Consider the following 12,710-nt stretch of genomic DNA (forward strand, 5'->3'; position numbering starts at 1 on the left):
AGTCTGCAGAATATACATGTTAATAAGTTGTTAATAAATGGATTTTGTCCAGATGCTGCAGGTTTTCTCAGAAGGTAAGTAGTCCATTAGGGGAGGAAAAAGAAAAGTGTCCTGCAGGAGGATAACACCAACCAAAAGTTGCTCTGACTGACTGATCTATAAAGCATAAGTAAAGGATTTATTAATCATTAAGTTTAATTAAGACTTACAAACCCTTTATAAAGAGTAAATTGTTAGAAAGTGGTACCAAACAATCATGAAACTGAAAAGAAAAAATCCGACAGGGTGAAAAAAGGCTTTTCTAAGTGAAAAAGACAACACGATCTCAAAAAGAAACTGGAGGGGGAGAATATAAAATGTGAGTGACACAAATATGGAGACAGAGGAAGTGAGAAAAAAAAAATGGAAACAGTAGGGAGCAGAGAGGAGGAAGAAGAGGGATGGGAGATCAAAGAGGTGCAGCGAAAGAGAGAAGACAGTGAGGAAAAAGAAAGGATGAAGGAGGAGAGGCGAGAGAGGAGAACAGAGAGGTCTATGAGCGACATAGAGACCATATGGTGCCTCCAGGCCCCCACGATCCCAGGAGACTGTCTCATCTGACACGACACACACATACATTTGCACACAACACAAGCATGAATCCATTCCTATACTCACTCACATAAACACACACACGCTGATCTGACCGCACTGTGTGTGTATGTGTGTGTGTGTGTGAATGTGTGCGCATGTGTGTTTATGCACCTTGTTGCAGCCCCAAACAAAGCCGGCAGATTAACTGACCACATAGCTTCTAATCAAAAGAGAAAGTGACACAGAGAGAGTGATGGACGCATTGAGGATTTGGCTTTGAATGAAGATCTAATACGCTGACTGAGGTTAAAACATTTGCTTTGGACTGGAGCCATAATAGAGTGACTAAGGTTGGAGCATAATACTTGGAGTACAGCTGTAATACAGAGCAGTGACTAAGGGAGTAGCATCAGGTTTGGAGCAGAGCCACAATAGAGGTAAACTGGCTGTAATTCACTGAAAACTACATTTTTCTCCACCTGCAGTGGCTATCAGGTTGTTAAATTGACTTCGGTCAGCTTTGGGAATATAATAAAAAAACAAATTCATCACTGCATGGTTGGTAGGTGGTGGCACTTTTCAAACCCTGCTGAGATGCTGGGTTTGGCAAGAAGCTACTGCGGCGTGGCACAGCGTGTGTATGTGCAGCATTAGGTTTGGAGCAGAGCCTGATCCCTTCACATAGTGTTATATGAGACTTGGAAATAAATAGAAACTGGAATGACAGCTCGTTGGCAAACAATCCAAAGCATCTGGTAAATTAAAGTATGTAAGCAATGGGTATTTTAATGTTATTGACAGTTATTTTGAGAGGCACAGATTGCAGGTACTAACATCAGTTCCCCAAAGAGTAAACTTTTCATGACATTTTCTCAATTTTTCACCATAAGCGTTTGTCCTTTCCTCTTTTTTATATGCATACTCTTCCATCATATTGTACACGACTTTTCTAGGAACATAGGCACATTATCATCTGCTGTCAGATTACTGTGCCTTTGACCCCTGACCTCCTTATCAGCGGTAGCTTGTAATGTAGGTAATTTAGAGGTTAAAGTTCATTATGTTGCTGTGGTGACTGGCTGTCAGCGTGGCTATGAGCGCCATGTAGGAGTTAGAAGATTTCTACTGCTGAGGTGACCTTGTGCTATCTCCAGCTGTGTAATATCCATACAGAAATTCGTTCGCACATGCCTGCCAGCACAGGACACAAGGTTTATCTCCCCTTTCTTCTTTTTGACCATAGTTTAGTTTGGGTCAGGTAAGGCAGGAATGTGCCAGGTGAAGTGTACAAATACACGGTACTGACCCGCTTTCACTCACAAGGTCATTGGCAGGGATAAATCTGGATAATCCACCACACCACAAACGGCACCACTCCAGTTCAGCACTTTGCAAACGATACTGATACGGTACACTCGTAGCAGGTGTGGTATGGATCCAGCATGAGGCTGATAAGCTACCATGATCATAGCAATGCCCATTCCTGACAGAAAATAGTACTATACTCAACAAGTAATCATAGAAAATGGCTGATAATGGTCCTAGATAATACAGCCATTTGAGATCTGCTCAATCTGTCTTTGCAAACGCCAAACGAGCCACTGAAAAGGGCATCTATATATGTATCTAAGTATATGTATCTATCTATCTTTGTATCTATCCATCTATCCTTTCAATTTCCACTTTCATTTTGAAAACATATTGGCATGACTGTACATAAAACAGCAAAGTAGATAAATAAAAGAATCATAAAACCACGGCATTTAAACCACACCATGACTACTGTCTCTCACACATTGTGAGTATGTCTGTGTGTATGTGTGTGTGTGTGTGCTTTGGATCAATACCATCTGTCTATCCGTCCTCCTGAAGAGTGAGTGGGCATACATTATGACCTGTCACGAATCTGAGACTCCAAGAATCTATTCTATTCTGGTCACACTGATGCGGATGTGACATCAAAAAGCCAAGCGTCCTTCATTTTCTCTCCAAAATTCTGAATGTATCCAGCCTTGGACTGCGGCCCAGTCGAGTGGCCAGTACAAAGCAATGACACATCCATCAGAGAGATGATGTTAGGGTGAAATACATAGCAATTACAGTGGACGCGCTGATGCAGGCCTAAGATTATGCTTTAGGGATAATTTGTTTTCCATCACTTCTTTCCCCTTTGTCCCTTTCCCTTTATCTGTCCCTCTCTTTGTCTTACCTGTCAATCTGGCTAATTAATAGCCACTTCCACAAAAAAAAACAATGTCACTGCATGTCATACACTCCCATGGGCCACACTGTTGTATGTGTGTGTACGTGTGTGTCACAACAAATTGATACAGATAGCATGAATTAGAGAGGCAGATCAGCCTACACGTTACCCACTCACCCCTCCAAGTCAAAATAATGATTCTGTCTTACCAATGTAGAATTCATCACAGGAGAAATGGACACTGGAGACAAGGGCAGAAAGAGTGGGAGGTAGAGTAATGGAGAATGAGAGAGGGACAAAGGAAAGAATAAAAAGGAAGGGGGAAAAAAGAGAAAAACCAAGGTAGAAATAGAGAGAAATAATTGGAAGTAATCACACAGGAAGCTAAGAAATAATGTTTAAAAATCAGGATTTTGGAGAAAAAGGCTAATCCAGCATTTCCTCTCCTCTCATCACACTGTCAGCAGGAGTACAGCCTAAACCCCTACACTCTGTTCCTGCTTATCCGTGTTTGTGTGTGTGTGTGTGTGTGTGTGTGTGTGTGTGTGTGTGTGCGCGCGCGACCATGACTTCCTGTGTGTGAGTAAGCGATTATACACGGTTGTGCCTTGGAGTCAGGCAGAAACGTTGTGTGCGTGAGAGAAAGAGATAATGTGGGTTAAATGACGGGATTTGATGTGAAACACAAACTTCTCTCCCTATGCCTCCTTTCTTCGCTTCTCTTTAATATTGTCTACAGCACTCGGTTGCTACGGTAACACAGCGTTACCTTGTCAGCGCTGACATAATGTGGTGGCACTGCTGGGACTATGATATTATATGTGCATGTGTGTTGCGCATTCTTTTATATAGCTCTTATGCTAAGCCCTAGACAAAAAAAGCTATGCGTATATAGTGAGATTGCAGACTGTAAAGAGAGATTCAAACACACACACACACACACAGACATTTAGTGGGATGTTTGTGTGTGACATGCACACACTGGCTGGCTATTTTCCATCTGCTGACTAAATGAGGTCTGGGGTTACAGTGGAGATCAGACATGTAACAGCCTCTGACAAATTACACAGACACTGCTGCTGTAGAAAAACAGGCTGTGAGTTGAGATAATATAGACGGGGGATTATACATCATAGATAATACATTATAAGACACTTTTACTCAAATTAATGACAGCGCTACTGTTTATTCATATGTCTCTTATTATAAACTTAGAGTAAGAGGAGTATATCCATCACAAATACCAACACAAATACAATTTGTTTTGTATCCTCACTTCAATTAAATAAATTGTAACTATGACTAATGTGTATATGATGACACTTTAATAATAAGCTATTAACATTATGACAACATTATTGCTACTACTTAAGGGGCACTTGTTGAATATGAAGAAGACTGGCCTGTTGATGCAAGTTAATCAAGCTTTATTATATTTACAACATTAGATGACAACTAAAATAATTTCAATGCAACTGTAAAATAGAAGATGAGAAGTATCTTGAATGTTGAGCAAATGATTGTTTTCATTAACAATTAACCTGGCAATTTTTTTTTTCACTTAATTGATTTGTTGTTTAGTCAATATAAAATTGACGTCAAATAGCAAATTGCTTGTTTTGTCCAATTTATAATCCAAAAACACACATAACTGTATGTTAGTCAAGTAGTTGATGAAATATTTCCATGTAACCAGGAACAGATGCTCATTTTAACTCAGCTTTTTCTCATCCATGCAAATTCCAAAAACAAATACAAGTTGTGGTGAAAGGGAGTGAGATGGAATAAAGAAACCGATTAAGAAATTGTTACCCTAAGTCACCTATAAAGGTTTTATAAGTTGTACCAAATAGCTTATCAGTGGTTCACAAATGCTTTATAGATGTGTTATAAGCCATTTTTAGGAAAGACTGTTGGCTTGTCATGTTGTGAAAAACTAGCTGTAAAAAATATTCAGTTTACAATGAGATCAAACACATACGCTTTAAAATCTGGCACCAGCAAATGTTTGTTTGATTCATGTGCTAATGATTTCAGCACAACTGTTTTTTAAGCCAGCCTACAATTTTTCCCTCTGAGGGCAGACAGGGGTTGTTATCTTATCTACGTGCATGCACACTGTAACGTTGTATCGGGTAATGTATCAGGTATGGGGAGTCACAGGAGTCAAATCTTAACTCTGCAGCAGGATAGACGTGGGTCAGACTCTTGTCTAGCGGACCGTGTGAGACATTAAAGAAATACAGGCGAGTTTAGTCTGGCGCATGGAGGACAGCTGGTCGTCCTCGTAATAAGATAGCAGGGAGTCTGTCGCTTACATGGAAAACAGCTTGGCCCCTGGTAACATGCGACTAGGCTCAGTAACAGAAGTGCCTGTGGTGATGACATCATAGCTGGGTCCAGTGTCACCCAGGGGCCCCTGGATATAAATTTACAGACAGCTGAGGCCCCAGAGTTGTCAAAAGGTGTCGTCTAGGAGACGCTGTTAAACATCACGTGTTTACAGCACAACAAGGGCCATATGATACCAGAAATTAGTCTAGGAGTGTGCCTATGAAAGTGAAATTATAATATTATATAACAATTTTATTAAAAAATTCCAAGTATGTGTGTGTGTGGATTTATGTTTGTGTGTCAGTATAATACCATAATCCTGCAACTTTGTACAGATAGAGAAACTAAATAGGCAGGAGGTACTGCAAGACAGCCAGACAAGACAAGACACACACACACACAACCTGACAGTTAATTATCCTATTTCAAAGATTACCTATGACTAATATCTCAGTAGCACCCTTCACAACTTCAAACACACACACTCACACACACACATACACACAGCTAGCTAAAAGAAAGCCAGACTTCCTTGGAGAGGATATATCCTCCAACCAGGCAGTATCATTTTAAAAAATAGCTCCAATCATAATGAACTTAAATGTGTAATTATAAATTAACAAAAGAGCTTGAAAAAAATCTCATTATCAAGAGAAATCCTTCAGTATTCACTTACTATCAAGAATCTGCCTTCGCAGAATAAATTATATTTTTGCTTCACAATAATATAAAAATCAACTATATGAGATAAAGACAGTAAGAAAGCCAAATGATCAATAATATTGTTCATTCCTGAAGAGCTGCCACTTCCAAGCACTAGATTGTTGGGGGTCTGATGGGTAATATTGCTTAAGGAGTTGTCTCAGACGTCTTGCTGTGATCAAACAGGAACATCTTGTTGCATTTTAATGTCGTTTACATTTGCCTAAAAATGTCAGCACTTTCACGGCATGTGTTCAGGGATTCTTATAAAAGATTCAGATTGAAGTCTGTTTGGACTGAATTAAACTGCACAGAACCACTTACACTTATTTGGACAGAACCTCCATATCCTCCTCCTGACTATGGCAGAATGTTTTCTTCCTGGTTTGGCTGCATGGAGCGCTACAGAACAGAGAGAGGATTTGGAGCAGCTAAAATAAGCCAAAACAACAACCACCTCCTCCACGAGAGCAGCTATAACCACTCATAAATGTTGGAAGATAGGCTTCAGCACTGAGGGAGGGTGGGCTGATGGAAGGGGGTGAGGGGGAGTTACAGTAACAGAAGGAGAAGAGAGGTGGGGGTGGTGGTGGAAGACGGAAATGAGAAAAAAAAAATATGAGAGTGGAGAAAAATACCTTTGCAACAGCAAAAAAGCCCATTTTGACCACAATTTGAAATTTTATGAGAGGGAAGCTGCAAAGTAAACACAATCTCTCGCCCCATGTCACCCCCTCTCAGTTGTATAACAGTGCTTCTACCTCTGAGCTACATTGTCCTCACAAATCTCCTGCACTAGTCTAACTTTTCAAACAGCTCCAACCTGTTATGGCAAATTCACAGTCACCGTGCAGCAAAATCCTTCTAGATTCCCACTTGAGCCGCTGCAGTGAGAGATAGGCCGTCTGAAGCATTACCACTACAAAGTAAGACGGCGCAGGACGCTTCAGGATACTTCAAAATCTCTCCTTTCATCCACTTATGGAGTGGAGTTAATTTTCCCAGAGATTAGGATTATACTGTAGGATGGAGCAGAGAGGATAACAGACACAGGAACAGGGGAGAGTTCACACACTCAGGGCCACAGCATCTGCTTTCTGAACCATCAAAAATGGGACACTGTCCTGTTTGAGGGAGGTAATGTTCTGTCTGTCTGACAGGTAAAAACGATGTCTAAGAAAAGATGCTGTTTCCAGACTGTTGTCAACATGAATGCTTAAAGCTTGTGTATAAAATATAAAATGTGGTTTCCAGAGGTTTAAAAAAAAATGTGACATGGAAGCTTTTCATGTTTCAAGCAACAAGAATAAATTGGATAAATATGGATCAAAATATTCTGTGAATATCAATTTTTCTTTCAGAAGTGGCTTAATTGCACATTTACAATTAAAAATGATACTCATTATTACCTTGAGGAGTGGAGGGCCACACAGAAAAAAACATTACATTAGGATTAAATGAAATTACTGCAGCACTCTATTAGGACTGATTTTATTTTCTATTGTGGTTTGATTGCTGCTCTTGTGATTTTGATTGATTTTAATTCAGCTATAACTCACAATTAACAATGTCTAACAAGTGTCTTTAGCACAGCTGTAGGTAATTAACTTAAATCCCATACCACTGCTGTAATAATTCAATAAATGTGAGTTTAATTAGTCAGCTTTCAATTTCAGATTTAAAGGTGTTGGTTCAAAAGAGAACATGGGAGAACATCAACAAGAAGAGACTGCATCATTTTATCTGACTATTCTTTAGGTGGAAACAAGATAAGATTGTGATTATGCTCAGTAAAAAGACCAAACAAATAATCCGTTAATCAAAAAATAATAATAGGCGTATTATTTGATAATGAAAGTAATCATTAGTTGCAGCTCCGTGTTTAAACTGCAATATTGATAAGAAAACTAGATATTTTTGTGAAGCCGTTTAGCCCTCCTCTACATTCTGAATGTCTGATGCTTCATTTATCATTAACTATGTAGGCTCAAATTCACTGTTATTTTCTAGATCCTACTCTGAAAGTCTATTTACGAGCAGTTTTAAGGGAATAAAACATTACTGTATTGGGATGTACTGTATAAAGCATCCTCTCAATGCTCTCATTCGCTGGCTTTTACAAACTTCATATTTTATCAACGATGAGACACAGAGACCCTGAGGACAGCCAAGTTAGTTTAGAAGAATTATGTGATTTTCATTACGCAATCACTCATACCATATCATCTGATTTTGTCTTTTTTTTAAGTTCTCACAATGTAGACCGGCAAATAAAGGGCTATTTCACAGGGTTTCATCACACTCCAGAGGCAGACGGTCAGCATGTGCGCTGAAACGGAATACTGTCCTGATTATGAAAGAGAAAATGAGAAAGCAAGCAAATGTAGAGAAAACCAGATAGAGAGAGAACACACAACAACAGAAAATGAGAGCGACAGAGTGTGACAAAAGACTATGGCACGCTGAGAAATAGATGCTAATAATATGCAGATGATGCAACTCATGGAATCGGTTGGTGAAGCAAAGAATCGTGCAGGAAATAAAAAGTGCTGCGTCTGTGTCTGGAGTTTAGACGGAGTAGTTTTCTTAATATCACGCTTTGTTGGTGCTTAACACGCACGCACGCACAGGCGCACAAGCATATGTCCCCCCCCCCCCCCACACACACACACACACACACACACATACAGTCGCACCTACACAATGAGATAAAGCGTAAGTCGGGGCTGAAGCCATTGGATGGAAACAAAGTCAGCGACTGTAACGAGACACTGAGGGAATACAGAACAGTGCTGAATGAAAATGAAAGAGAATGAGAAATGAGAAAGATAAAGAGACACAAGTGGGAGAGTAAGAATTTCAGAGTGGAGAGAGAGAGAGACAGATGCACAGAAAGACAGAGAGAAGCAAGTAAATATGAAAAGGAATGAATGAAAAGGCCTGGATTAGCAGATGTAAACAAAGAGAGGAAAGAGTGTAAAAATGATGAATGATGGAAAGAAAAAAAAATCTAAAAACAGACAACTAGGAGAACTTGAAACAGAATGAATGTGGAAGTCCAAAAACAGAGAAACAGAGATAATGAGTCGAAATGATGAAACGACTGCAGGAAAAAAACAATGAATTGAAAATGAAATAAAAACAGAGAGGATCTCCCTCATGAGTGTCACCAAGAGAGATGTGTTGTACACACCAAAAAGACAAAGACAAAGACAGATATACTCCCTCATAAACACAAAACTACAAACACACACACACACACACACACACACACACAGATACACAATTATAGCTTTTGAAATGGCTTTGTGACACAGTGAAGAATAGACTGCCTGCATGAAAATAACAATCAGAGAAGGCTAGAGACTCACACACTGACAAAATATTATTAGCAACTAGTCTGGCCATGTTTTGGTTCAGCAATGATCTTTAAGGGAAATTGTGTCTTATATTTTCATAGTTGAAATCTTCTCATGTGTTAGCAAAGACAAAATGATCAATTTAGAAATCTGCGCTTTCATGAAGTTGAAAAACCTCCATGCAAACATCAGGTCTCTGGCACAAATGATGGAAATGGAAATTTCTTGTGTAATTTAAATAGCATATCAAAACTGCCTCTGGCATAAGACGGTATGTTGTAAAGCCTGTTTCCTCCATCTCCATTTCTGTTTTTCTGTCTTTTTTTTTTTTCTTTTGAATCTTTTCCACACTACTCAGCATGCATCCTTTAAATAACTGTAAAAGTCTCATTGACAGTAGAAAAAGTATATATTCTGCTTTTCCTTATTTTACAAAAAATTCTCTGCAATCTTTGGTTTAATTTCCATCTAAAGTGACTCTATCTTTTATCCCATTCCTCTCTTTCTGCATTTGCTTATTTCTCTCGCTTTCCCTCCAGTCCCTCTGTTGTACTCCTCCTGATTGGTTTCCACTCTGAAAAAGTAACTCCAAAAAACTAATCAACCGCTGTTTCTCTCTCGCCTCCTCAAGTCTTCCTCTGTGTCCTCTGCCTCCTGGCGGCGCTGCTGCCCCCGGCCTCCTCCTGCCCTCCTCCCTGTCTCTGCTCCTCAGACGGCCTGGTGGTGGACTGCGGGGGCCGAGGTCTCTCCTCCCTGCCTCCTCTGCACCTCCTGCCTCCGGGGAGCCGCTCCCTCCTGCTAGCCAACAACAAGCTTGCTTCGCTGGGAGCCTCTGCCTTCGCTAACCTCTCCTCTCTGGAGGTCTGCGATCCATTGTTTATTGTGTCTTTGCTTCACAGTGAACATGTTGTAGGTTGTTCTTATGCTGTTGTTTACCGTGGCGTGTGCAGTGTTTTCTTCAATGACCTTGCACGATGAATCTCATCCAGGACAATAAGTAATATTTTATATTGACTGTAGACAACCTCTGCTCTCAGTCTGAAAAGTTAAGAGTTAAGAGTTTCAAGGTTTTACAGGGCCATCCACCATTAACAGATTGTGTGCAAAGCCCAGCCAAGGTGCTATTTAAAATAAAACAGCTAAAAATGATGGACAGTTTCTGTACTTGCCCAAAAAAAAGATGGTTAAACCCTATTTCATTAGTCTCAATCTCTGGCTGCTGTTTACTTCCAATCTGAAATGCTATTACTTTTTGTTGTTAAGCACATCAAATACCATGAATTATTTCAATTCACAGTAAATGATCAGTCATTGATTAGTTAACTTATAGTAAATATATGGTACTTTATATCACTGCATATGAACCTTTTCAGGAAGATATGCCAAAATTGAAAGAAATGAAACTGATTGATAAACTATTGATTGTAAAGCTGTAAAAGAAAAAGGAGCATCAGTTTAGGGTATAAAACATGCATTAAAATCTTGCAGCAGTAAATATTTTTTTTTTTTAAGATTCCCCCTTGCCTCCTTTTGCCTCGTGCTTAAAATGTCTCAGAAAGAGGTTCGGGTATTTTTCCATTTCCTCTATGACTCATTCTCAATAACAGCAGCAGCTAAATGCCTACCATAAATTGGTATGTAAGTGGAAATGTAAGTGTTTATTTGTGTATTACAGGAGCTGGACCTCTCTAATAACTACCTGGATAATTTACCGGCTGGATTATTCAGAGACATGTCCAACCTGACAAGACTGACCCTGCACAACAACTCGCTAACAGTAATGGACAGAGAGCTCTTCCAGGTATGTGCTGCGGATTAGACAGCACTATACCAGATTAAGTTGATACAATACAGTTTGCTAACAGGGCTGAAAATAGTCTTATTCCAGCAAAGCATCATGCACTGAGCTAGATTTTATGAGGAAGTTATGAGGAGTAAAATAATCCCTCTCAAAATACATGCCTGTTTGCCTGTCTGTCACGTACTGTGTGACAGTTCATTACATCAGTCAATCCACCTAAAAACTATGAGAATAAAGAAAGTACTGATGTTATACTGTTTCAACTTCTGCAGATACTGCTTAGGCATACAGCCAACCTGAGCTTATATACTAACATGACTGGGCTTCCCTCCAGATGGTAAAATAGTAATAGACTATTTGCTCAACACTTTCATTCGCTTTTATCTGAACCAAAGCGATCTGTAGGATGAGCTTGTGTCACGACTTCATTTGGGACCTTAAATTAAACACAATTAACCCATCAATTGATGCTAGCTGTGACTCATGGCAACACTGAAAGAAGCATGGGTTTTGGGGAAAGACTCACTGATTATATACTATATAGTAGTTAACTATACGAGTAAAGATGAGCAAACAAAGAACTGGTCTCGATGTTTCTACAGGGTTTGGGGGGTCTCCAGAGTCTGGATCTATCCCTGAATGGTCTGTCTTCTGTTCCTCTGGGGGTACTGGATGAGCTGCAGAGCCTCAGGTAGAAACTGCATCAAACTCTTTAACACAATGTTTGAACTACAACTACAACTGAATTACACCAACATACAAAAATAGCATCAGCAGCTTTTAAAACCAGTGCCACAGGAGTAAAATTTTCTCTTTTTATTGGAGTTACCAGAGTAGGTGAATATTATTCATTATTCTAATTATTCCATAGGTGGCTGTCTCTAGCGGGTAACAGGCTGCATGGTTTGGAGAGGGCAGCGTTTGAGCCCCTTGCCAACCTACAACACCTGGAACTGGGACACAACCCCTGGGAATGTGACTGCAACCTCCGCGATTTCAAACACTGGATGGAGTGGCTACTTTACAGAGGTGGATGTTTGACTTATGTTACGTGAGCTTCGAAAGGGTGCATTTGATTTGTATTAGGGGATAGGACAAGAGGGCAAAGAAGTCATGAAGAAGTGGGTGGAAACTAGAGAATGTTACCTCAGAGATGGATGTTTCCATCCCCGTGCTTCTCGCCACATAATATATCTCCATCGGTGTGTGAATGCTCATTACTGTGCTCATTGTGTGTTTCTGTTTACTGTGTGTTGTAGCCACGTGTCTTTGCAAGGCTGTTAGTACATCAGATAACCACAGCTGCTCTCCGCTCTCTCTTCATGTGTAAAAATCTACATTCACCTCAGCGCCTCGGGCCTCAGCTGCCCCGCTAATGAAGCATCTCTTTCTCTTTTCTGCTCCATTCTCCTCTCTGCTTCATTCTGCTCTCTTCTGCTTTGCTGGGTCCTCTCCTCTCCTCTCCTCAGCTCAGTTCAGAACACTTCTATCTAGTTCAGACGGAGACTGGCGCTGTTAATTTCATAATCATCAGAGCAGCGGGGAAAATTACAAAGAGACATATCATAGTTAACCATGAAAGCCATGTTCATAGTTAACCATGAAAGTGAAACTATGCATTTCATAGTAGAACATGAAAGCATAACAGTTGCTTTTAAAAGGGCAGATGATGATATGTGTGATAGGAAGAAAGACAATACACCGAACAAGTGTGAAAAGCTTAGTGACAGCAACCTGT

At 40.0% G+C, this 12,710-nt stretch overlaps 2 protein-coding genes across 2 annotated transcripts in view; one reads left to right on the forward strand and one right to left on the reverse strand.

The window, feature by feature from the left end:
- cacna2d4a (calcium channel, voltage-dependent, alpha 2/delta subunit 4a) overlaps positions 1–12,710 on the reverse strand; it is a 90,518-nt gene that overhangs the window by 46,074 nt on the left and 31,734 nt on the right. The gene's annotated exons all lie outside the window — the stretch shown is intronic.
- lrtm2a (leucine-rich repeats and transmembrane domains 2a) overlaps positions 1–12,710 on the forward strand; it is a 28,157-nt gene that overhangs the window by 10,555 nt on the left and 4,892 nt on the right. Inside the window, exons 3-6 of the mRNA XM_067581551.1 lie at positions 9,803–10,032; positions 10,847–10,972; positions 11,575–11,663; positions 11,844–12,001. Coding sequence (XP_067437652.1) covers positions 9,803–10,032; positions 10,847–10,972; positions 11,575–11,663; positions 11,844–12,001 — 603 coding nt within the window. The remainder of the gene's footprint in view (positions 1–9,802; positions 10,033–10,846; positions 10,973–11,574; positions 11,664–11,843; positions 12,002–12,710) is intronic.

Source organism: Thunnus thynnus, chromosome 23 (assembly GCF_963924715.1).
Source record: "Thunnus thynnus chromosome 23, fThuThy2.1, whole genome shotgun sequence".
Taxonomy (NCBI): Eukaryota; Metazoa; Chordata; class Actinopteri; order Scombriformes; family Scombridae; genus Thunnus; species Thunnus thynnus.